This window comes from Protopterus annectens, chromosome 2.part1 (genome assembly GCF_019279795.1).
Source record: "Protopterus annectens isolate FY-2018-M chromosome 2.part1, PAN1.0, whole genome shotgun sequence".
In the NCBI taxonomy this organism is placed as follows: Eukaryota; Metazoa; Chordata; order Ceratodontiformes; family Protopteridae; genus Protopterus; species Protopterus annectens.
Window position 1 is genome coordinate 1,915,371,898 of NC_056729.1, and position 25,212 is coordinate 1,915,397,109.

Here is a 25,212-nt window from a genome sequence, read left to right on the forward strand (position 1 = left end):
CTTACTATGTGAGGTGTGTATGTTTTGGATGAGCTGTTTGACATTATAGGTGATTGTAAGTGAGTGCCATGCCTCCACTCACATTCACATTGTATAAATGTCACACATATCCTATCCATTTTTTGGAGAACTAGGTAGTTATCAGTATAAATGAGGTGATTTCTGCACTGATTCTGGACACCCATATCAAAGTATTTTTTCAGTTGTTAGATTTTTTTTTTTAATTTTGTAGTTTTTCACTTGGGCGTATTCAGTACTAAGTTCAGCACAACCAATAAACTGTGCAGACTATCACTAGCACGTACCTCCCTTGCATCTGGTTTTACAAGATGAGAAGTGTTGATGGATTGGTAATGGGATGATGTTGTTTAAATGTTGCAGGGTCCTTGTGTATGAGTGAAATTTACACTGAACTCGATGTTAGATGTTAGATCTCTGAAGTATGAATTCTAGCCTTGGGATTCTGTAGGCTTGTGGTAATGTGAAAGTAAGATATTCTGGCAATTTACTGTAAGACTATTTGGTGGTCATTTAATAAAGATGTTTGAATCCACCCTACCCATCCATGATCCCCTTTTTTCCAATTTTTACAAAAGGTGTCAGGGTATCATAAAAACAGTGACCATCATCTAGAGCCATTGTTAACACCACCAGGTGGCTAACCCTGCCACAATTGTTCTTCCTTACCACACATACACAGCATGCACTCAAATCTGTGGCCAATTTATAGTGTCCAATCTACCTATTGCATGTGTTTGGGATGAAAGAGGAAATTGCAGCACTCGAAGAAAACCCACGCAAACACAAGGAGGACATGCAGTTCCATAAAGAAGGTACCGCAGTTAAGAATCAAACTGGAGAACATCTTGATGTGAGGCAACAATGCTATCCACTGGGCCACTACTTTGCTGTCATGTGACTTGACTTCTTGCTTTTTTGGACTTTTAGGGTCAGGTTGCTGCTTTTATTTATTGTGTTTACACCATTTTATCATGTTCATGTAAGGTTAGGTAAAAAAAAAATTACAGTGGGATCACCACCAGACATTAATGGAAATATTTATGGAAAAACTTAACTACGGGAGCTCAGGGGTCTGTTTTGGATTTATTCTGTTTGTTGTGTTTTTTTGTCCAACATGCCTAGTGGTGAGAAAGTTTGGGTTTCCAGATGTGCAGATCACCCAAAGCTAATATGGATCATTACATCCCTAAGAGGCTAAAATCCATTGATCTTTATATCATCTATATTTCTCATTAAGTGAACATCAAGTTGGGTACAGTTGTAAAAAATGTAAAATCATGTATTGTGTTTTATTAAAAATAAGTACCATTTTGTTTTCAACCATGAAACTATTGGGTATTGTTCTGAGTTTAAATATTTGGATTATGATTGATGAAAACCTTACAGCCTCTACTAATGTTAATACAATAGTCAGGAAAACTTGTTGTTTAATCAAAAACACACATGTCTATTCCCTCAAGATGCAGGTATGTCATTATCACATTGTATAAGACTATAGTTAGGGCCATCAGAGAATATGAGGTCCCATTTTTTGTAGTTATTATTCAAAGGATGTGAATAAATAAATGAGAGTCCATAAATATTATCCTGCAATAGCAGATTGAGTTTGCAAAGTCTCTACTCAGTTAATTCTAGTTTAATAAGGGTGGATTGGCTATAGACCTATAAATGTTTACAGAACATTTTACCGACTACTACTCAGGGAGTTATATTACGTTGTCATAACTTAAACAAAATAAATAATCTGTTTATGGGGACTGAAGAATATAATAAGAGAAACCATTTTAGTGTGAGAGTAGCTAGATTATGGGACCATTTTCTTATGGATATAAGGAGTTCTGTGACTTTAGTCAACATGACCAGATTACCTATAGCAATTTTTATACAATTAACTGATTAGCCCTGACATAGCCTGCAGTCTGTGTTCCATGTTCTCCTGTCTTGAGGATATTGCGCACCAGTGTCGATGCTCAGAGCAGTTGGTCTGTACAACCCTTCCCCCTATAGGTCACCATCTAGAGTCTGTGCTGCTACACACAGCTCTCACTCTTGGGTAAGTCTGAGGTGAAAATATCCAGCATGTTTTTTTTTTCCTTTGGGAAGTGGGAGGAACCCCACAGAGGTACAATGAGAACATGCAAGCTCCACACAGGCAATGGCGGGAGGACAGGAATTAACCTTGTACCTTGGAGACAAGACCTTAAACATTATGCCAACTGTGTCTTTTCTAAGAGTCAGACTCAGTTTAAAAGTGACCATGGCTCTTTCTTTGTTGATAAGAATTTTTATGACAATGTTTAAGAGAATTAGGGTTCATAATGACCTTTGTCAGGTTCCATATCCTTAAAATAACATTGTAACATTATAATTGCATCTGAAATGGATGTAAGTATGTGTGTGGGGGAGGTAGAGCTAAGGCTGCCTCCAATTTGAAGTGAATGTTGTGACGATGTACATACAGCATGGCTGTGACTGTATTCTGTCAGATTGTCTCTATATGAAGTAACTGTTGGGAATTAGTGTATTTGCAGCATAGTTGGGAATGTATTCCTTCATAGGTTCATAGATTAGTACTAGGCTAACTGCCCTTGCAAGCCATTTTAAGCCTAGTTAATTATCTCTTGTGAGCCTCCAACCCTGCACCTTGTGTTTCTATGGCAAACACCTTAACCATTAGGCCACCCTCCCAACCCATGCTTGCAAAAAAATTACATTAACATTCAAAAGAAAAAATGCATGCTGTTGATTATCTGGTCACATAAAAAACATGTGCATCATGGAGTGAACAGAATAAAGAACAAAATGCCGCCTTCTAATTCTCAGATAAGGTCAGTGAAACTTTTTTTTTTAAAATACAGAAACATCAACATAATACATAAAAGCCTTGCAATAAACCTGAGAACTCTGGATGCAGTTGATGGTGAAACTGGGAGCCACATCTTCTTCCTCCCAAAATAGTGGCCAAATGAGTTACAAAGGCAGGAGTAGATGTGAATGCCCTCTGGGTGCAGTAATAACTTGCTGCATAACAGACACTGAAACCCTGTGTAAAGTAGCTAGTAAAAAGGGCAAGGCAATAAAATGGCAGTGTGACCCCCACCCCCAAACCTATAGAAGCTTCTTTGTTCCTAGTGAAAGGGAATCTGAAGATGAGCATTCCTGAGATTCAAAGTATCCATCTGGGTCTGAGGGATCAAAAGTGGTAGCAGGGCCTTTAATATAACATTGAGTTTGGGAGCGTTTTCAAGTGTTTAGTTCTGAAAGGTCCAGGACAGGTCTCCAAGCCTTTCCTTTCTCAACACAAGAAACATCTGAGGAGAATCCCTTGTTTTATTCTTTGCTGAGGAAAATGTACTATCCTTAGTATTCAAAGTTCCTAAAGAATTAAATGTACTTTTTTGGCATAGCAGCACCCACAGTTTTTCGTTTCTTTATGAACTGTAGTTTGTAACCTTAACATATAACCTGTAATCCCCACTTGTCCTTTGTAACAGATGTCCCAGTTTCTTAAGCATTAGGTTACTCATACCAGGATTAGCAAGATGGAGGAGTTCTAATAATATTTTGTCTGATGGAGCCCTGAGGACACCTCCTCAATCTTCTCCTTGACTTGAACAAGGAAAGCAATTTGATCATTTGTGTCTGGCACCTTACTGCCCTGAAGACCAGTGTGGCAGATGTATATAGCTTTTCCCCCAATCAGTCCACTCTGCTTTGTGCCTACTTTGTCAGTGTCGTAACCAGAAGAGGAAAAAAATGTTAAATCCACCTCTTCAATTTTCTCACAAAAAAGGCTTCCTTTTCCTTTTAACAGAAGGGATTCCAGAAAAGATGAATCAGAGCTTGGTTACAGATTACGTAATGCTGGAAAAAAAAAAACCCTGATCAAAGGAGATCCACTGTTCAAAAATAACTTGAGATAGGGTGGATGGATGTCTGAGCATTAGATGCCTGCAGTAAACCTGGGCCAGGTAATGAACTTCACCTTGCATGCACTTTAATTGCAATGTCCACCTTGGACATTCAAGCCAGTGGAGGTGTTCTGTGACTCACCTCATAGTCAGCTAAGTCCTCTTTTACCAAATAGGTGGTTGCTGTATATTTCATTTTATATATTCAGTGAGTATGGACGGGACTGGACTCTTTGGGAATAATAAACAACCCTTGCCTTATTCTTTTTCTGGAGACTCAGTCTTACTAGTATAATCCTTCAAAATGTTCATAGATGTGGGTGCATGTTTTTAATCATTGTAATATTGAAAAGGCCCAGGATATCCTTCTTGGTGCTGCCTTCATAGAAAGCTGTCACAGGAAACAATGTGTTCATTAATTATATGCCAGCTGTCCCCCCTTATTTTTAGTTTATCAGCAGGGAATCACTGCAGCCACCACCATTAGTCCAGTCTTATTTTACAATGTTTTATGCCTTCCCATGCTACATTGTTATTTCACCCCTTCCGTTTTAGCTGTAGACACAGCGTTATCAATAAATTTGATGCCTATTTTGCCTTTAACTTCTAACCAGTTTGATTTAAATTGTTAGCGTCCTCCTAGTTTTATTTTATCCCTACCTGCTAGTGTGACTGTGTTGCGCTATTAATCCCTGGTGCCTTTTAGGCGTCCTAACACTACATGCTATTACATCCACTACTTTGTCCTTTTCTAAACTTATACAGATTTTTTTTAGTGTACGACATAGAAATAGCATTTCTGGGGTGATATTGTAAGTGCGCTTTTGCACCGATAAGTTATTTGTCCAGTATCCGCTCTTATTAGTGGGCTGCCTAGGTTGTCTGTTTCACAGAAAACATCTATTCTAGCCTAGCAGATTCCATAGATTGTAGCACGCACTATACCTTCTTCCTTAACTAGCTGATACCACAGACGTTATCTCTGCCAACCTATCCACCTTATTCGCAATCTTAGAATTTGCTCTATCTAAGGTGGCAACATTGTATTTTTGAGCTTCTGGCTGTCCAACGCTCACACACAAACAATGCCACTTTGATACATTTAACTACATTAAAGCAAATATAGCGTCGCTAAGCGCTCAACCTCTCATGCTAGTTATTCAGTCCTATTTGGCCACATGAGCAGTTAAAATATTGTGTTATACATATCTTGTTAACCCATGTTTTCTCTTATTGCCATTTTTGTTTCAAAATATGAATAATTAGTATCTGCTTTTCTTACAGCAAATTATTTAATGTACATGTTTTTAACACCAACTTGTTTAAGTGTATGACTACTAGCAATTTGAACGTGCTCTATACTGTGCTCACTGTTTGCCTTATCTTTATTTCTCCCTCCACTATTTTTATTTTTCTTTTTTTACTAGTCTGACTGGGTGGACCCTGCGAGCACCTACCTAACTGCCTTCTACCCTCCTGAAAAATCTGAACTTGTGCCATTTAAGCTCCAATTCCATTACTCTTCTACGATACCATCCATTACAGACTGTGAAAGTATGTTTTGTTCCTCCTTGTTTAATCCTAAGGGCAAGACTCGGATCTAGAAGTCTAGTTACCTGTACAGGACTGCCAGCAGCCAATAGCCCCTGTCCCCTCCACTATACTAGTGCTGACTCTTATCTAACACCCCCCTCTTAGCTATTACTATAACTCACTACACTTTTTTCCACACTCCCTATCTCTATTACCCCTTTCTCACCTGCATAGTTTTGTTAAGTTACTGACCTGACCACTACGTGGCATCCTTCTACAAACCTATCTACTCTCTTTTCTACCTTTGCTACACTCTCCAATACCTTACTTTTGTCCTGTTCCAGTATCTATTTTCTCTAACCCATTTTGCTTTTCACTTTCTCTGGACCCTGTCAAAACATCCTTCTACTCTACTGTATCACTCCAAACCTGTGTAATCACTGAGGCTAAATTCTAAACAGAACTTCTCACTGGACTTTTACCCTTACCTCTTACATACCTACCTGCTGTTTCCCCCACTTTATAGATTGTTTTTTTTCACTGTGCTATAACACTCTCTTGTGTCTTCCCGCTCCGTTCGCCCTTCGGGCTCACTCCGCTCCCCTACCCTGCCCCCAAATCTCACCCGCCCCTAGCACCTCTACATTTATACCCTCATAGACTTTCCCCTTCCTCCTAACAACCAATCACACCTCCTCCCACAATTATACCCTGTAATTGTTACCACTCCCCTCTAAAATATACCCCTCCCTCCCCCACCCACCTACTTTAGAAAACTCCTCCCCCCACCTACCATACTCTTAAAACAACTCTTCCCTAATTCTTACTTTCACAACCTATTACAGTCTCTCTAAACATGTCAAGCCAATACCAACATTTATTACTACTAACTCTCTTAACTACTCTCACATCTACCTATCTCTTAACCTCCTATGAACAACCCCTTCCTTTTTTTCTTACTATCCCTCACAAACATACCCTGACAGCTCCCCTAGCTCTGTCCATAAGTTATCTCAATGCCATCTACAATACCTCCTACCTTCAAGCCATATATCACCGACTCTCTCACATTAAATACCCAAATCATATCACCAGAAAATATTTTGACTACTACTGCAAAACCCCTCAATATTATAATACTTTATCAACCCACTCACTATTAGATGGTGACATCCACCCCAATCCTGGCCCAAACTCATCCCCAACATCCACTAAATGCAATCAATTCCAAATAAAACCAACACCATCCACTAAACCCCCCAAATCACTCTCAATTGCCCATCTAAATATACGTAGCATCTGTAATAAAGTACCACTAATTCATGCTCTTCTAGATGTTCAACAGTTTGACATCCTCTGCCTAACAGAAACATGGCTTAAACCTTCAATAAAAGATAATGAAGTTACCCCCCCAGGCTATAACATCCTCAGACAGGACCGCTTAAAGAAAAAAGGTGGCGGGGTTGCAATTCTCTATAGAAGCGAAATGCTCATTAGTAAAACAACATATAACCTACCATCAGAAAATAATGCTGATATAATTATTTCGAAACTGCAGCTAAACCCTCACAAAACAATTAATATTGTCTGCACATATCTTCCCCCAGGGAAAAACCCCACTATATTAGAAGACCTATTAAATTGGCTTTCTCTAAATTTCCTTCAGGAAACAATTATCTTAGGAGACTTTAACATTGACTGGAATTTATGCAAACAAACCAATCCTTCCACCTTCTTAAACCTATATGGCTTCTCTCAAACCATTAACTCCCCTACAAGAATAAACAAACCTAATAATAAGGAAAGCTTACTTGACTGGATACTAACAAATAGACCACATCAAATGTATACAACAGGAACTCTCCCCAATGACCTTAGTGACCACTCACTAACATACATTATCAGGCATAAAACTAATCTTACCATCCCTAGCTTAGTCAGAACATCTCGTTGCAAAAAATTGTTCGACCCCAATCTCTTTCAAAATGAACTTATGAAAATTAACTGGCCACCTCTTAAGTCTCTCCCTATAGATGATGCTGTTAGTTACTTCAATAATACTTTTCTAACTATACTTGAACATCATGCCCCAATGCGTACAATAAGAATCAAATCTAAGTCAGCCCAATGGCTCTCAAACAATACTAGGAAACTTATCCTTAGCAGAAATAAAACCTGGGCTAAATGGCGAACCACTAAAAACACAACTGATCAGCTAGCTTTTAGACAAAAAAGAAACATGACAAAAATGCTATCCTGCAAGACATAAATAACTTTTATACTCAGCTACAACAATCATCCCTTCATCAACCTCAAAAATTTTGGACTGCTATTAATATGCTAATCTCCCCTGGCAAAGTGGCCACACCAAATCCACTAGGCTCTACCCCTGACTGCCCATTACAAACTGCCAATGCCTTTAACACTTTCTTCACCTCAGCTATACTTAAACTAGCAAATCAACAATGCCCTGATATCTCCAAACTCCCTACCCCCAGCCCCACTCCACCCCCATTCCACCTCAAACCTATACCCACCTCTTATATCTCATCCTTGCTTCAGAAACTAAAACCTTCCACTCCCACAGCTGACAACCTACCAGCTGAATACCTCTAGCTAGGTGCAAAAGCCATTGCCTACCCCATCTCCATACTTATTAATAGGACCTTAGAAGAAGGTGTAGTTCCATCTATCTGGAAAATCTCACATATTATCCCTCTCTTTAAAGGTGGTGACTCTTTGGAATATTCCAACTTCCGCCCTATAGCATTACTATCCCCTCTTGCAAAAATAATGGAGAAATGTATCCACAAGCAGCTACTAAACTACTTGTTACACCATAACCTCCTAGCCAACTGTCAACATGGCTTTCGGCCATTCCATAGTACTTCCACAACCTTACTATCCTTCATTGACTCTATCAACATCAACCACAATAAAAATATTCTTTCTTCAGCATTCTTTGTAGACCTGTCCAAAGCATTTGACATGGTAAATCATCAACTGCTCCTCCATCGTTTAAAATCTCTCTCTCTTGACAATCCTGCCATAAACTGGTTCACATCCTACCTTGATAACTGAAAACAGGCTGTTCTCTGGCATAACCATCTCTCTGACCTCCTCCCCACCTCTATAGGGGTTCCACAGGGGTCTATTCTAGGTCCTCTACTGTTCTCCATTTTTATTAACAACCTCCATCTAGCCACCCCTCTAGCAACTTGCATTCAATATGCAGATGACACCACCATTATTTGCTCTGCCTCAACACAATCTGAACTTCACTCTCTTACACAAAAGACCTTCACAACTATTGAGCATTGGCTCTCTAACCATTGTCTCCTTCTCAACCCTAAAAAAACCAAACTCCTGCTTTTTACACCCACTCATTTGTCTCCCTCGCTTAACTTCATACTTACATCCAATAATGGTACCCTTATCAATCCAGAACCTACCACCAAACTCTTAGGTATTACAATTGACAATCAACTAAAATTTGATAACCACATAAACGCTACAATTAAATCTACTAACAGAAAACTAGGTTCTCTCTACAGAATCAAATCTTTCCTAACTCCTGAAGCCAGAACTACTATAGCTAGAACCCACTTAATATCTACCCTATTATATGCCTCCCCCATTTATACTAATCTCTCCAAATATAATCTCAACAAACTATCTACAGCCTATAACAATATTGCCAGATTTGCCCAAAACTCTCCATATAGGACTCACCACTGTCTAAACCTAAAAAAACTAGGGTGGCTAGAGCTACCTCAACTAATAACATTTAACCAACTTACTATTGTCCACAAAGCCCTTTACCACCCTGAAAACACTCCTATGCTCTCCACCCTAATAAAGCCTTATAACAATCTGAGGAGCCTACGCTCATCCAACAAAATATTGATTCATACTTCTTTATCTAATAACTTAGCAGGTGACACCTTATTTTCCAACTCAGTGGGTAAAATATGGAACCTACTACCAAATGACCTTACTTCCCTTACATCTCTCCCACTATTCAAAACTAACCTAAAACTCTTCCTTTCCAACCACTGGCTATGCTCTTGCCATAACCCTGACTAACCCTTTTTTCTTTTCCTTTCCTTTATTCCCATACTATCTTTTCCCTCTATACCCATTTCTTCTTACTCCCTCACTTTAGCAAATTAGACCTCCTCTCCTAGCTTGACTGCTCTTTTTCCATTCGCAAAAAGAACTTATTCTTCAACCTTCCTTATATTGCAACTGTGTATGTAACGTTAACTTAATCTCTGTCCATGCTAGAAATGTAGTTATATGCCATACATAATTGCAGTAGTTTCAACTTGTATGTTTATTCTATCATACCTTGGTAATTTATATGTTTCATTTTACTTTAGTTTATTTCTGTATATTTTGAAAATATTTTAGTTTTATCTTTATATGTTTATTTAGTACTGTAGCGGAGCTTTTCTCCTCGGGCCTCCACTGAAAATGGACATGTATCCAGCTGGACTAGCCCGGTTAACAAATGTAAAATAAATAATAAATAAAATAAATAAATATTGCATGTATTTAAATTAATTCATTAAGTATACTTACTGTTTATTGCTGGTGCAGTTGTGCCAATGGCTACTGATCTTCCTGTGCCATAGATGTAAGCTGCAAAGGGTGAGGAGCAGTGTTGTAAAATAAAACTCTGGTTATCTGAAGCTAACGCAATATCTGTTCAGGCATAGTCAGTTCCACTCATAGAATTCCATGTTGGTATAAATGACAGAGTGTTGTTGCCCATGAAGATTTCTAATAGCACTGATATTTTAGCAGTCACACGGACATAGTTGTTTACATGAAATTCTGTGTTAATAACATAAGAGCTGGAAAGTGATTCAAATGGAATGACATTCATTATAAATGTATCTGTTGGATAGTTGCCAAATCCTCCTGTGAAGGTGTACATTACCATGATCGGTTTTGTAGCATTAATTGCTAAGGAAGAGTTTGAAGGCAGATAGATTTCTGAGTATTTCCCTTCCTGAAGAGTTATGTTGTTACTTGTCCCTCCAGTTATATATCGTATGTCAGTTGTTTGTGAAGCAATAAGTGAGACAATATCTGTATAGTTTGTAATACTTACTGAAGATACCAGGAAGGTCTTACCCCAGTCATTTAATGGGATTAGCTGCTCAAATAAAATATCACAGGCTAAATTGTAAGTGGCACAAGCATTCCCAGACAAAACAGCAACTGGATACTTAGACTGGACTCTAGTACCAGTTAAACTGGCAGAACTCTGTAACTGAACAGCTTCAAAGGCAGACAGTGTAATTGTTAGATTCTCTCCTGGCTGATAATATGATCCATTGTAAGTGACTGTGCTTGATAATGTGACAAGGATTTCATTTGTTTGATTATGATTGATAATCACAAACTCTGGAGCATATGCTGCAGGAGCAAAAACATAATATTCGGAACCAAGAGAATTCACTGGGAAAATTGTTGATGAATCAGCTGTGTATTGTTCATAGTTGATGGACACCACAGTGATGGGCTTGGTAGATTTTATTATGACTGTTCTGTCTGAAAATACTGCAGTGCCCTGGAGTTCTAAAGTGGAAGGTAGCAGAACAGTTCTTGTTTCCCATTCTTCCAGTGTGAGAGTGAGCTCAAAACTTGTGTTGTAAATCATTACGTAGACAGATGTTGACGGATTTAGAGCAGTGACAGTAAGTTGGAAGACATTATTGTAAGTGTATACTTGATAGTTTTGCATGAAAGCAGTAATAAATTCAGTTCCTTCACTTTTCCAGCCAACACCTATAACAAAAAAAAATGCATATAATTGTGACATAAAAAGTGTTGCATGCATTCTAAGATTTTAAAAAGCAAAGAAATTATTTATACACATATTAAATGGAAGTTATAAAATAATCATGTCAATAAAATGTTTTAATATATCTACATTGTATTTTATGTTTATAGACTACATGCATGAACATAAAGAATAGATAAAGAATAGGATATGACACAACTAGATTTATACTAGGCACTCAAACTACTCTCTCGCTTTTTAACATAGCCACATTAATTGGAATGTTTAAAAATAGGGGCTACCCCATAAGAATGTTGTTAAAGAGAGATAAGTAGCAAGAGGCAAACAGTGTTTGCCCCCATTTTGAGAAATGAAGGGAATCTAAGTTTAGTGACACGATGTGACTCGTTTGGTAATGATGTCATGATAATCCAGTACAACAGAGATGTGCCCCTTATAGTTTCTAAGCTACATAAAATCTGGGACTGGAATTTTGATAGTGAACTAAAAGTGAAACTAGGAGCAAAACCTAAAGTTGGCTATAGTAGAGGGAGAAATTTGAAAAATGTTTTAGAGTCCTACGAGAAAAGGAGCAATGATTGTTATAAATCTAAAATGTACAAATGTGGGGCTTGCAGTTATTGTAAATTTATAAATGATGGACCCTAGGTCTCCGCTCAAGATTATAAAAGAACCCTTCAATGTCCATGGCACTGTAATTGCAACACTAAAAATGTTGGATATGTAGCTATCTGTACAGTGTTCCCAGGATTTTATGTGGGGAAAACTACATGGAGACTAAGGGATAGAAGTGCGAAACATATTAGGGATATCAAAAATAGAAAAACCTGTAGTGCCTTGTATACAAGAGATTTTTATTTTTATAATAGGCAAGATGGAATATAATGAAAGAGGTGTCAATGTTAAAGTAGAGGTAGAAGTTAGAAGTGTGTGGTTTTCAACTTATTTTGTTTATTTTGACTGTCTGCTTCTGGACATGCTTCTGGAGCATTTCTCCCCGGGCCTCCGCTGAAAACAGGATCTGTGGAACCTAGTCGGACTTTACCGGTCAACAAATATAAAATAAATAAATAAAAATAAATAAACATGAGTGAGATGAGGCAGTGCCCTTTGTGCCTCTATTAGGGTCAGAGGCACAATACAACTTAAAGTGTAACATACATAATAGTGTGTGAATTGTATACAATGTGAAATTGGTACTACATATACTTTTATGGTATACATAGATACAAAGAAATTAAGAAGTTATAGGGATTTTTAGAAAAATATTTGCAAACTGTTAAATATAGACACTGTTATACAGATATGTACAATTAGAAAGCTTGCATACAGAAGTTAGTAGTATAGTCAGTATAAAAACATTTATTTATACCTTTTTTATTCATGTATTCTCTGAATGCAGCCCAGCCTGACCACATCCTGACTCTGAATAAGTGTAACGTATAGGAGCTCATCCCAAATGGAATGTTAAGTCACTGCAGTAAGCAATAGCATGTGAACGCGCATGCACGCACACACACATACACACACACACACACACACACACACACACACACACACACACACACACACACACACACACACACACACACACACACACACACACACACACACACACACACACACACACACACACACACGCAGACACATGCACACAGGACACACGCAAACGTGCACAAAAACATACACACACACACACACACACACACACACACACACACACACACACACACACACACACACACACACAGGCACACACCACACACACACAAAACATACACACACACACACACACACACACACACACACACACACACACACACACACACACACACACACACACAGGACACTTGCATACGTGCACACTCACACACAAAAACACAAACACACACACACACACACACACACACACACACACCTGTGAGTAATTTAGAGGATCTTCTGGATATGGGGAGGAAACAAGACACCTGGCAAGAAATCACTCAGGCACATGGAGGAAATGAGGACTAATTACAAATATCACCTCATCCAAGAACTGAAGAACTAAGCACTGTGAAGCATCTATACTAACCACTGTACCACTCCGCCTCCCATAGAGCTTTACTGAATCTCAACATGAACTGTAGAATAACTATCCTAAATAGAAACGTGACTGAAATCTGGGATGAAAGGTCATTTTTCTGTAATACCTGCCAGGGTAGAAGTTGTGCAGTGGTTTACTTCTGACTGTATAGGTGTAATCCCAATCTGAAGTTCAATCTATGAAATATGCCATCCAAGAAGGATTAAATTCATTCATATTTCCCACTTTTTGGCAGGCAATAAAACTCCAAAAAAACTGCTTTCAAACAAGTCAGACCAAAAAGTACACACTGAGGAACCTTGTTTGCAGACAGAAACGCCTCCGAGTCAAAAAGCTTCTTAACGCTTTTATTTTGAACAAAAGCGTTTGCCACAGACCACTGCAGCTTCTTCAGAGAAACAAGTTAGACAAAAAACACTCACTTTAAAAATACTACATCAGGAAATGACATATTCCTGTTTCCTGTTACCGAACAGTTGTATTTAAAGACACATACAAAGTGCTAAAAAAGTTAAAGGCATCCCACATTTAAAATCATTTTTAAAAGTAGCACACAACAATAAGAAATGGATTCAATTATATGAAAAAAGATCTCAGCGACTTAACAATGATAACATAGATGACAAAAAACAGATGTCATTACTATTTACAATAAACTACTATACAAGATGTGTAAGTAGATCTATCGAAAAGTATACTCTGATACTCACTTAAAACATTAAAACAAATTTACCTTGTATGAGGTGTGTGTAAGGGATAAATACTGCTCATATTTGCTCAGGCTTAATTTATTAAACATTCTGTTTGTGCTGTAACCATGCAGGACTAAGGAGAAAAGGAAGAAGGGGGGGGGAAGAAAAGGAAAGGGGAAAGTATCCTTTGCCCTGCGGAAAACACGTGCGACCTAAAAGATTCAGCACGTGAGAATCCATTGTGTCTTCCTACTAAGACCACTAAGACTAGGTTATAAGAGAAATGGTCCGAGCCGGAATGGTTTGACAATAGAGCACAGCCAGGGCCCAAATGAAGATTGGATCCCAGCAGCGCAACCTAACCCTCGGACTATGTCACCTGCCGATGTTCTTGGCACAGGAATGAGCCAAGGACCTGGATTACAGCTTTCCGGTTTAAGTCCGAGTGGCCTGGAAGCAACAAGACGGACTGGTTCGTACGCTGCAGTGGCCTCTAAAAACAACTGCTCAGAATGGAGCAGTTGCTGGTTCCAGTAACGACAATATACCTACAGGGTCCAATAATAGAATTCCAGACCTCGGTGGCTGGCTTTTGGATACTACTAACTTGTTTTTCACCGAGCAAGGAATAAATACAGGTACTGTCGCAAATAATGATGGCTTATGCTTATCAGAAAAGCTTAAGATTTTTGACTCTAAATTATTAAAATTAAAAAAACTGCAGCTTGAGTCTGCTTACTTCAAGCAATGCATTAATGAAAATATTGTACCAAAAGGCTTGCGGAATAATTTTACGCCTTCTGGTTTAATTTCAGACCATGACTTCCTGATTGACCTGGAGGCTCTTTTTCAAAAACATGGTGCTGAGTTAATGAATGTTATTATTAAGCACTATGGTGCAAATGTTGATGTTGTATTAAAAGAAATTAATGATTTAGACAATGAAATTAAGCAACATTTAGATTTTAATAGATACCAGTTCGATTATTTTGTCCAGTATTGATACTCTACTACTTAAACTAAAGGGAAACAAGAGTAAAAAATTGAGTAGGGACAGAGAGGCTTATGGTAAAAATGCTGCTTACCCTAACCTTAAAGTGACCAGACATGTTCGTATAAGTAGTAATAATGAATATCCGGTCCAAACACTAGGTGAGGATGAGGAGGGTAGAAGACCTTGATGAAGAAGACTCTGGGAATGTTCATGCCACCCCAACACCTAGAAGGAGTAACAGAATTAAGGGCTTTGCTAAAGATAAGGGAAGCCACGAGAGAAGTGACAAAGGTTACAATGACAACAGGGGCACAACACTTATAATGCAGGGAATGGTAACAACAAAAATTTTTTAGGGCAACGCAGCAAGAAGTCTTACAGGAACAGAACGGTAACAAACTTGCCCCTGCTTGACCCCATACCTAACTTCTTGGTGGCAGACAGTTCTAGTATAGTCGACGCTGATGCCTCTAGCTCACCTTCTTATGGTGGGCCCCTGTCATTCTCACTAACACGAATGGCGACTTTACCATTTACAATTTTTCTGACATTATTTTGGACCAACAATTGATAGAATTGTTAGCTTTTGGAAACACTTTTGTTCCAACTTCCTATGGGAATGTTGCTAAAGAAATTATTGAACTAAAGTGTTTTGTAAGAAAAATGAATCTTAAGTTACTGTTCAATCATGAAACAGAGGATGTGAATCATGGTGAAGTAAACGCCATCCCCAATGTAGGACTTCCAAAACTGTCCAGTGTTTTAACCCTCCATTACATTCTACGTTGGAATTGTTTGAGAACATGTGTGAATTTGATTTTAGATTTTTGGGTAACAAATATAATGAATATAATAGGCCTACAACTCCCAATATTTCTAAAGAACAACGCTTATTACTGGATGAACTTAGTCAGTTACCTATACGGGTGTTAAAACCGGACAAGGGAGGTGGCTTGGTGATTTTCATAATGTCACCTATAATGAGAAAATGACTTCCCTCCTTGATAGTGATGCCTACACAAAAGCTTCAAGAAATGAAGTTAACGGTACCACACAAAGGATCAGGGGATATTTTAGGGACCTTTTCTTAACGGGGAAAATTGACATCAAGACATATAATTATATTGACATTATGTCTTCTAAGATCCCCGTTATGTTTGGGATCCCTAAAATCCATAAAAGTGTTACTGACCCCCCTATGAGAGCTTTAATTGACAGTAGATCCTCTATTACTTACCCATGTTCCAAATTAATCACACACATCTTGGACAAATACGTTAAGTACATTCCAAGTGTGTGTAAGGACTCATGGACATTTTTGGACAACATAAACAAACTGCCATTCAATGAAGATGACAACTTGTTAACTATTGATGTCATTGACCTCTATACGTGCATACCGCACTTAGAGGCGGTTGAATGGACAGGGTCAATGTTACAAAATTTTGGGCCCAGATTGGAGGTCGAACTGGTTATGGAATTACTTGAAATAGTACTAACCAGTAACTACTTCCTATTTGACGGTGACTTCTATTTACAGAAACGGGTGGCGATGGGCTCCCCATGTGGAGCTGGTGTGGCAAACTATGTAATGGGGTACTGGGAAGCAAACATCTTGGCTGATCTCCTGGTATTATGGCCCCTGTTACCTTCTACACCCGCTGCCTTGACGATATGTTCCTCCTGTTCAGGGGTCAGAATTGGAAGCGAAAAACTTAGTGGATAATATTAGTAATTCCACTGAGTTCCTGAAGTTCACTTTTAAATTTTCTACCACTGAGCTGGATTATTTAGATGTCAAACTTACGAAGGATATTTGTCATCAGTGCTTCAGGTCCACCGTCTTTAGGAAAGCACATACTGCAATTCTTTCCTGCACTTCACCAGCTTTCACCCTCACAAACAGAAAAGATCTATAGTGAAGGGACAGCTGGTGAGGGCAGGAAGAATGTGCAGTACCCTTGTGGATTTTGTTAAGGAATGTTCATTTCTGAAGGAAATGTTCACTAACCGTGGCTATCCTGAGAAAATGGTTTGTGAACTTATTGAGGAAGTTACTCTTAAAAGAACTAGAGGCTTCTACACCCCTTTATTGACTAAACAAAAGGTCTCCTCCAGTGTAGTTAGTAGTTTCACAGATGAGGTGCCTATAAGCGGTCTAATAGGTAGCAATGTTGACCGCAGAGAATCAAACACAGATTTATCTTTGAGCTTCGTTACTATTTTTAGTACTAATTCAGAAGCAATTCTGGACATCATCCGTAAGAATTGGAGGTTGATATCCTCAAATCCATCACTAGCAGGAAAATTGGGAGACGAACCCAGATTCATTTTTAAACGATCTAAAAATTTGAAGGAACTATTACAAAGGGATATCCAACAGTATAGTTTTTATAAAAGGAAAGGAATGTCCAGATGTGGTTTCTGTAACTTTTGTAACAATGTCCGAACAGGGGAGACATTCCTTGTTAGGGGCAGGAAGTTTGTCATCAAGCATGCACTTAATTGTGAGAGCAAATCAGTTATATACATTGCTATGTGCAACTGCTGCTCTGGGTTCTACATCGGAAAAACCGACAGGAGACTGCGAGATAGGATGTATGAGCACTTGTATGCAATTAGGACATGTAAAGATGACAACGCACTGGCCAAACATATTGTATTGTTCCCAGGACATAGTTTCAGCTTTATGGCTATAGACCATGTACCCTTAAAATCAGAGGGGCCCTGTATCTTTAATACTAGAAAATTGTGAGCTGGATTGGCAGTTGCGCTTGGACGCTTTCTGTCTCCCTGGCCTTAACACTAACTGCAACATTGCCCCAGTTCTTAAATTAAAAGTTATTTTAGGTAAAACCTACTATTACTATATAGTTTTCCCTGACTTTAGGTCTGACCCATATCAGGCAACACATATTGGATGACTTGGCAGTCCTGTTTGTTTTCAGCACCTTGCACTAACACATTGGGTCTAGCTAGTTGACTTGACCGTCTACTACTCAGGGCTTGCTTAACCTAACAGTCAGGTTTATAACCTAGTCTTAGTGGTCTTAGTAGGAAGACACAATGGATTCTCACGTGCTGAATCTTTTAGGTCGCGTGTTTTCCGCAGGGCAAAGGATACTTTCCCCTTTCCTTTTCTCCCCCCCCCCTTCTTCCTTTTCTCCTTAGTCCTGCATGGTTACAGCACAAACAGAATGTTTAATAAATTAAGCCTGAGCAAATATGAGCAGTATTTATCCCTTACACACACCTCATACAAGGTAAATTTGTTTTAATGTTTTAAGTGAGTATCAGAGTATACTTTTCGATAGATCTACTTACACATCTTGTATAGTAGTTTATTGTAAATAGTAATGACATCTGTTTTTTGTCATCTATGTTATCATTGTTAAGTCGCTGAGATCTTTTTTCATATAATTGAATCCATTTCTTATTGTTGTGTGCTACTTTTAAAAATGATTTTAAATGTGGGATGCCTTTAACTTTTTTAGCACTTTGTATGTGTCTTTAAATACAACTGTTCGGTAACAGGAAACAGGAATATGTCATTTCCTGATGTAGTATTTTTAAAGTGAGTGTTTTTTGTCTAACTTGTTTCTCTGAAGAAGCTGCAGTGGTCTGTGGCAAAACGCTCTTTGGTTTGTTCAAAATAAAAGCGTTAAGAAGCTTTTTGACTCGGAGGCGTTTCTGTCTGCAAACAAGGTTCCTCAGTGTGTACTTTTTGGTCTGACTTGTTTGAAAGCAGTTTTTGTGGTTTTTCGTAGGAGGATTCCTGTTGGTTTGCAGCTTTGCAGCCTTTCGTGTTTTACCTTGTTTTACCGGTAGTTGTTAGCAGTTGACTAACAGTCGAGTTAATGGCAACTGGCAGCACTTGTATGGATACTGACTTAACTTCGCTGATAGCAGGTCTATCAGCTAGACTGGATGACATGAACTCGAGGATGGATACGATGCAAGCTTCCTTCCATGCACTGAGAAATGGTCCGAGCCGGAATGGTTTGACAATAGAGCACAGCCAGGGCCCAAATGAAGATTGGATCCCAGCAGCGCAACCTAACCCTCGGACTATGTCACCTGCCGATGTTCTTGGCACAGGAATGAGCCAAGGACCTGGATTACAGCTTTCCGGTTTAAGTCCGAGTGGCCTGGAAGCAACAAGACGGACTGGTTCGTACGCTGCAGTGGCCTCTAACGAACGTACCACCGTCCAAACAACTGCTCGGAATGGAGCAGTTGCTGGTTCCAGTAACGACAATATACCTACAGGGTCCAATAATAGAATTCCAGACCTCGGTGGCTGGCTTTTGGATACTACTAACTTGTTTTTCACCGAGCAAGGAATAAATACAGGTACTGTCGCAAATAATGATGGCTTATGCTTATCAGAAAAGCTTAAGATTTTTGACTCTAAATTATTAAAATTAAAAAAACTGCAGCTTGAGTCTGCTTACTTCAAGCAATGCATTAATGAAAATATTGTACCAAAAGGCTTGCGGAATAATTTTACGCCTTCTGGTTTAATTTCAGACCATGACTTCCTGATTGACCTGGAGGCTCTTTTTCAAAAACATGGTGCTGAGTTAATGAATGTTATTATTAAGCACTATGGTGCAAATGTTGATGTTGTATTAAAAGAAATTAATGATTTAGACAATGAAATTAAGCAACATTTAGATTTTAATAGATACCAGTTCGATTACGGACGGATTTTGTCCAGTATTGATACTCTACTACTTAAACTAAAGGGAAACAAGAGTAAAAAATTGAGTAGGGACAGAGAGGCTTATGGTAAAAATGCTGCTTACCCTAACCTTAAAGTGACCAGACATGTTCAGATAAGTAGTAATAATGAATATCCGGTCCAAACACTAGGTGAGGATGAGGAGGGGTAGAAGACCTTGATGAAGAAGACTCTGGGAATGTTCAGGGCACCCCAACACCTAGAACGCGTAGCACAATTACGGGCTTTACTAAACATAAGGCAAGCCACGAGAGAAGTGACAAAGCTTACAATGTCAAGAGGGGCACAACACTTATAATGCAGGGAATAGTAACAACAAAAATTTTTTAGGGCAACGCAGCAAGAAGTCTTACAGGAACAGATCGGTAACAAACTTGCCCCTGCTTGACCCCATACCTAACTTCTTGGTGGCAGACAGTTCTAGTATAGTCGACGCTGATGCCTCTAGCTCACCTTCTTATGGTGCCCCCCTGTCATTCTCACTAACACGAATGGCGACTTTACCATTTACAATTTTCTGACATTATTTTGGACCAACAATTGATAGAATTGTTAGCTTTTGGAAACACTTTTGTTCCAACTTCCTATGGGAATGTTGCTAAAGAAATTATTGAACTAAAGTGTTTTGTAAGAAAAATGAATCTTAAGTTACTGTTCAATCATGAAACAGAGGATGTGAATCATGGTGAAGTAAACGCCATCCCCAATGTAGGACTTCCAAAACTGTCCAGTGTTTTTAACCCTCCATTACATTCTACGTTGGAATTGTTTGAGAACATGTGTGAATTTGATTTTAGATTTTTGGGTAACAAATATAATGAATATAATAGGCCTACAACTCCCAATATTTCTAAAGAACAACGCTTATTACTGGATGAACTTAGTCAGTTACCTATACGGGTGTTAAAACCGGACAAGGGAGGTGGCTTGGTGATTTTTCATAATGTCACCTATAATGAGAAAATGACTTCCCTCCTTGATAGTGATGCCTACACAAAAGCTTCAAGAAATGAAGTTAACGGTACCACACAAAGGATCAGGGGATATTTTAGGGACCTTTTCTTAACGGGAAAATTGACATCAAGACATATAATTATATTGACATTATGTCTTCTAAGATCCCCGTTATGTTTGGGATCCCTAAAATCCATAAAAGTGTTACTGACCCCCCTATGAGAGCTTTAATTGACAGTAGATCCTCTATTACTTACCCATGTTCCAAATTAATCACACACATCTTGGACAAATACGTTAAGTACATTCCCAGTGTGTGTAGGGTCTCATGGACATTTTGGACAACATAAACAAACTGCCATTCAATGAAGATGACAACTTGTTAACTATTGATGTCATTGACCTCTATACGTGCATACCGCACTTAGAGGCGGTTGAATGGACAGGGTCAATGTTACAAAATTTTCAGATTGGAGGTCGAACTGGTTATGGAATTACTTGAAATAGTACTAACCAGTAACTACTTCCTATTTGACGGTGACTTCTATTTACAGAAACGGGGGGTGGCGATGGGCTCCCCATGTGGAGCTGGTGTGGCAAACTATGTAATGGGGTACTGGGAAGCAAACATCTTGGCTGATCTCCCTGGTATTATGGCCCCTGTTACCTTCTACACCCGCTGCCTTGACGATATGTTCCTCCTGTTCAGGGGTCAGAATTGGAAGCGAAAAACTTAGTGGATAATATTAGTAATTCCACTGAGTTCCTGAAGTTCACTTTTAAATTTTCTACCACTGAGCTGGATTATTTAGATGTCAAACTTACGAAGGATATTTGTCATCAGTGCTTCAGGTCCACCGTCTTTAGGAAAGCCACATACTGCAATTCTTTCCTGCACTTCACCAGCTTTCACCCTCACAAACAGAAAAGATCTATAGTGAAGGGACAGCTGGTGAGGGCAGGAAGAATGTGCAGTACCCTTGTGGATTTTGTTAAGGAATGTTCATTTCTGAAGGAAATGTTCACTAACCGTGGCTATCCTGAGAAAATGGTTTGTGAACTTATTGAGGAAGTTACTCTTAAAAGAACTAGAGGCTTCTACACCCCTTTATTGACTAAACAAAAGGTCTCCTCCAGTGTAGTTAGTAGTTTCACAGATGAGGTGCCTATAAGCGGTCTAATAGGTAGCAATGTTGACCGCAGAGAATCAAACACAGATTTATCTTTGAGCTTCGTTACTATTTTTAGTACTAATTCAGAAGCAATTCTGGACATCATCCGTAAGAATTGGAGGTTGATATCCTCAAATCCATCACTAGCAGGAAAATTGGGAGACGAACCCAGATTCATTTTTAAACGATCTAAAAATTTGAAGGAACTATTACAAAGGGATATCCAACAGTATAGTTTTTATAAAAGGAAAGGAATGTCCAGATGTGGTTTCTGTAACTTTTGTAACAATGTCCGAACAGGGAGACATTCCTTGTTAGGGGCAGGAAGTTTGTCATCAAGCATGCACTTAATTGTGAGAGCAAATCAGTTATATACATTGCTATGTGCAACTGCTGCTCTGGGTTCTACATCGGAAAAACCGACAGGAGACTGCGAGATAGGATGTATGAGCACTTGTATGCAATTAGGACATGTAAAGATGACAACGCACTGGCCAAACATATTGTATTGTTCCCAGGACATAGTTTCAGCTTTATGGCTATAGACCATGTACCCTTAAAAATCAGAGGGGGCCCTGTATCTTTAATACTAGAAAATTGTGAGCTGGATTGGCAGTTGCGCTTGGACGCTTTCTGTCTCCCTGGCCTTAACACTAACTGCAACATTGCCCCAGTTCTTAAATTAAAAAGTTATTTTAGGTAAAACCTACTGTTACTATATAGTTTTCCCTGACTTTAGGTCTGACCCGTATATCAGGCAACACATATTGGATGACTTGGCAGTCCTGTTTGTTTTCAGCACCTTGCACTAACACATTGGGTCTAGCTAGTTGACTTGACCGTCTACTACTCAGGGCTTGCTTAACCTAACAGTCAGGTTTATAACCTAGTCTTAGTGGTCTTAGTAGGAAGACACAATGGATTCTCATGTGCTGAATCTTTTAGGTCGCACGTGTTTTCCCCAGGGCAAAGGATACTTTCCCCTTTCCTTTTCTTCCCCCCCCCCCTTCTTCCTTTTCTCCTTAGTCCTGCATGGTTACAGCACAAACAGAATGTTTAATAAATTAAGCCTGAGCAAATATGAGCAGTATTTATCCCTTACACACACCTCATACAAGGTAAATTTGTTTTAATGTTTTAAGTGAGTATCAGAGTATACTTTTCGATAGATCTACTTACACATCTTGTATAGTAGTTTATTGTAAATAGTAATGACATCTGTTTTTTGTCATCTATGTTATCATTGTTAAGTCGCTGAGATCTTTTTTCATATAATTGAACCCATTTCTTATTGTTGTGTGCTACGTTTAAAAATGATTTTAAATGTGGGATGCCTTTAACTTTTTTAGCACTTTGTATGTGTCTTTAAATACAACTGTTCGGTAACAGGAAACAGGAATATGTCATTTCCTGATGTAGTATTTTTAAAGTGAGTGTTTTTTGTCTAACTTGTTTCTCTGAAGAAGCTGCAGTGGTCTGTGGCGAAAACGCTCTTTTGGTTTGTTCAAAATAAAAGCGTTAAGAAGCTTTTTGACTCAGAGGCGTTTCTGTCTGCAAACAAGGTTCCTCAGTGTGTACTTTTTAGGCAATAAAACTCATTTGCCATGCCAAAATTCTCATTTTTTTTTATTTTGGCTGTTAACTACTTTTTGCAAGGTTCTTATACTAAGTGTGCACAGTTTCATGGTTTATGGCACCTGGGTATCATGAAACATTCTGAATAGTTTAAATTCATTATCTAAAGCAAAAGACATGATATAACAGTTATTATTTATTAACTCGTATATAAACTATGATTCAAAACATAAGAATTTGTGCTCCACATATCTTTTATAAGTAGTTATTTTTTGTAGCTGTATGTCACTCAAAATGAATTCATAAGGCCACTCAGGGTAAAAGGCCCATCAATGGAGTCATGGTAGGAAATAAAGAAACCTGAACCAAGAATATGACCATGTAAGAAGAAACGTCAGTAGCCACCACAACAGTGTCCCACAGCTGATTTATCTGTAAGAGATGAAATATACTGTGATACATTATGGGTCTCTTGGAAAGATAAGTAAGAAAACTGCAAGCAGATAGTGTTGAATACACCGAGTTCTTACATGCTCATCAGTTTGCCATGATATCAGTAAAGCATCAAATGTGAAAAAGAGTTTCTCCCTAATCCAGTTCAAGTTTAACTTGGACAACTGGATGGGGAAGCAGAAATGGTTTGGCACCTATGTCTCTAATGGACACAGGCAGCTTGTAAGTGGTTCATCTCCAAGGCCCCGGCTTGTAAGTGTTTCAGCTACCAAGAACCGCCTTTACACTACCAAAGGTACCAGAACATGTCAAAGATCAGGGACGCATGTCTAGATTTACAAAGGCCACAGAGGTCATCTGCCTACTATACAACCATGAACCTATGAAGCTAAGTAGGAAGCAGAATAAAAGACTTCAGTGTGCATGCAGAAAATGGGGAGTAACAGAAACTGGTTACAACACAAAATAAAGATCAAAAAATAATTTAAGTGGACTGGAGTTTTTGGAGCACAAGAAAAACTAAATGTGACATGGTTTGCATGCTTATGAAAACTAAAGTGGTACATTGAACTGTCAGCACTAAGAAAGGAAATAGTGTAATTTATCACTGAAACTACCAGAGATGCCACATAGCAAACTCAGACTTACTTTGATACCTTTTTTACAGCATATAGGCAAGAATAGGGTCTATGGCAACTTTTTGTCTCTAGAAGGTAAAAATAACTGTAGCAGATTTGGCAGTGTATGTGGACCATTATTACTCAAATGCAACCTTTTAGAAAAGACACGAGTTTATAGAGGTTGTGAGAGAATGTAATAAACAGACTGAAGTACAGACTGTTTTCCAACGGTGTTTCATCAAATGGTTTGCTGAATTTTACTGATACTGTAGAAGTAATGGCTAAGTTAACAGAGCTATCAATGTACTCATATCATGAAGTAATGCAGACTGATTATGCAGTGATTTCAAAAGCTTTGTGACCAGTTTAAAGGAAGATATGCATGGGAATTTTGTTTAACTTCAAACATGAAATCTGGAATAATTTGAAAATGTTTCATGCTGGTATGTTTCAGTTAGTAGTGGACTCTTTACTGATTCTTTGCAATGAATGTCAGAGTCAGGAATTATGCAACTGTTCATGACATGTCTGCTGAGTGTTATCCAGTATTAAGTTGATGGTGAACTTGGAGAATGTGATTGTGATTGTTAGACAATGACCACATAACTCCCATCACAGTATAATTAAGCAATGATCAATGATTGT

The 25,212-nt window shown here is 38.6% G+C and overlaps 1 protein-coding gene across 2 annotated transcripts in view; it reads right to left on the reverse strand.

Annotated features, from left to right (window-relative positions):
• The window catches only part of LOC122794691 (IgGFc-binding protein-like), a 478,182-nt gene that overhangs the window by 163,631 nt on the left and 289,339 nt on the right, over nt 1–25,212 (reverse strand). For both annotated transcript variants that reach the window (XM_044063322.1, XM_044063320.1), the window contains one exon: nt 10,050–11,264. In XM_044063322.1, coding sequence (XP_043919257.1) covers nt 10,177–11,264 — 1,088 coding nt within the window. In that variant the 3' untranslated portion in view covers nt 10,050–10,176. The remainder of the gene's footprint in view (nt 1–10,049; nt 11,265–25,212) is intronic.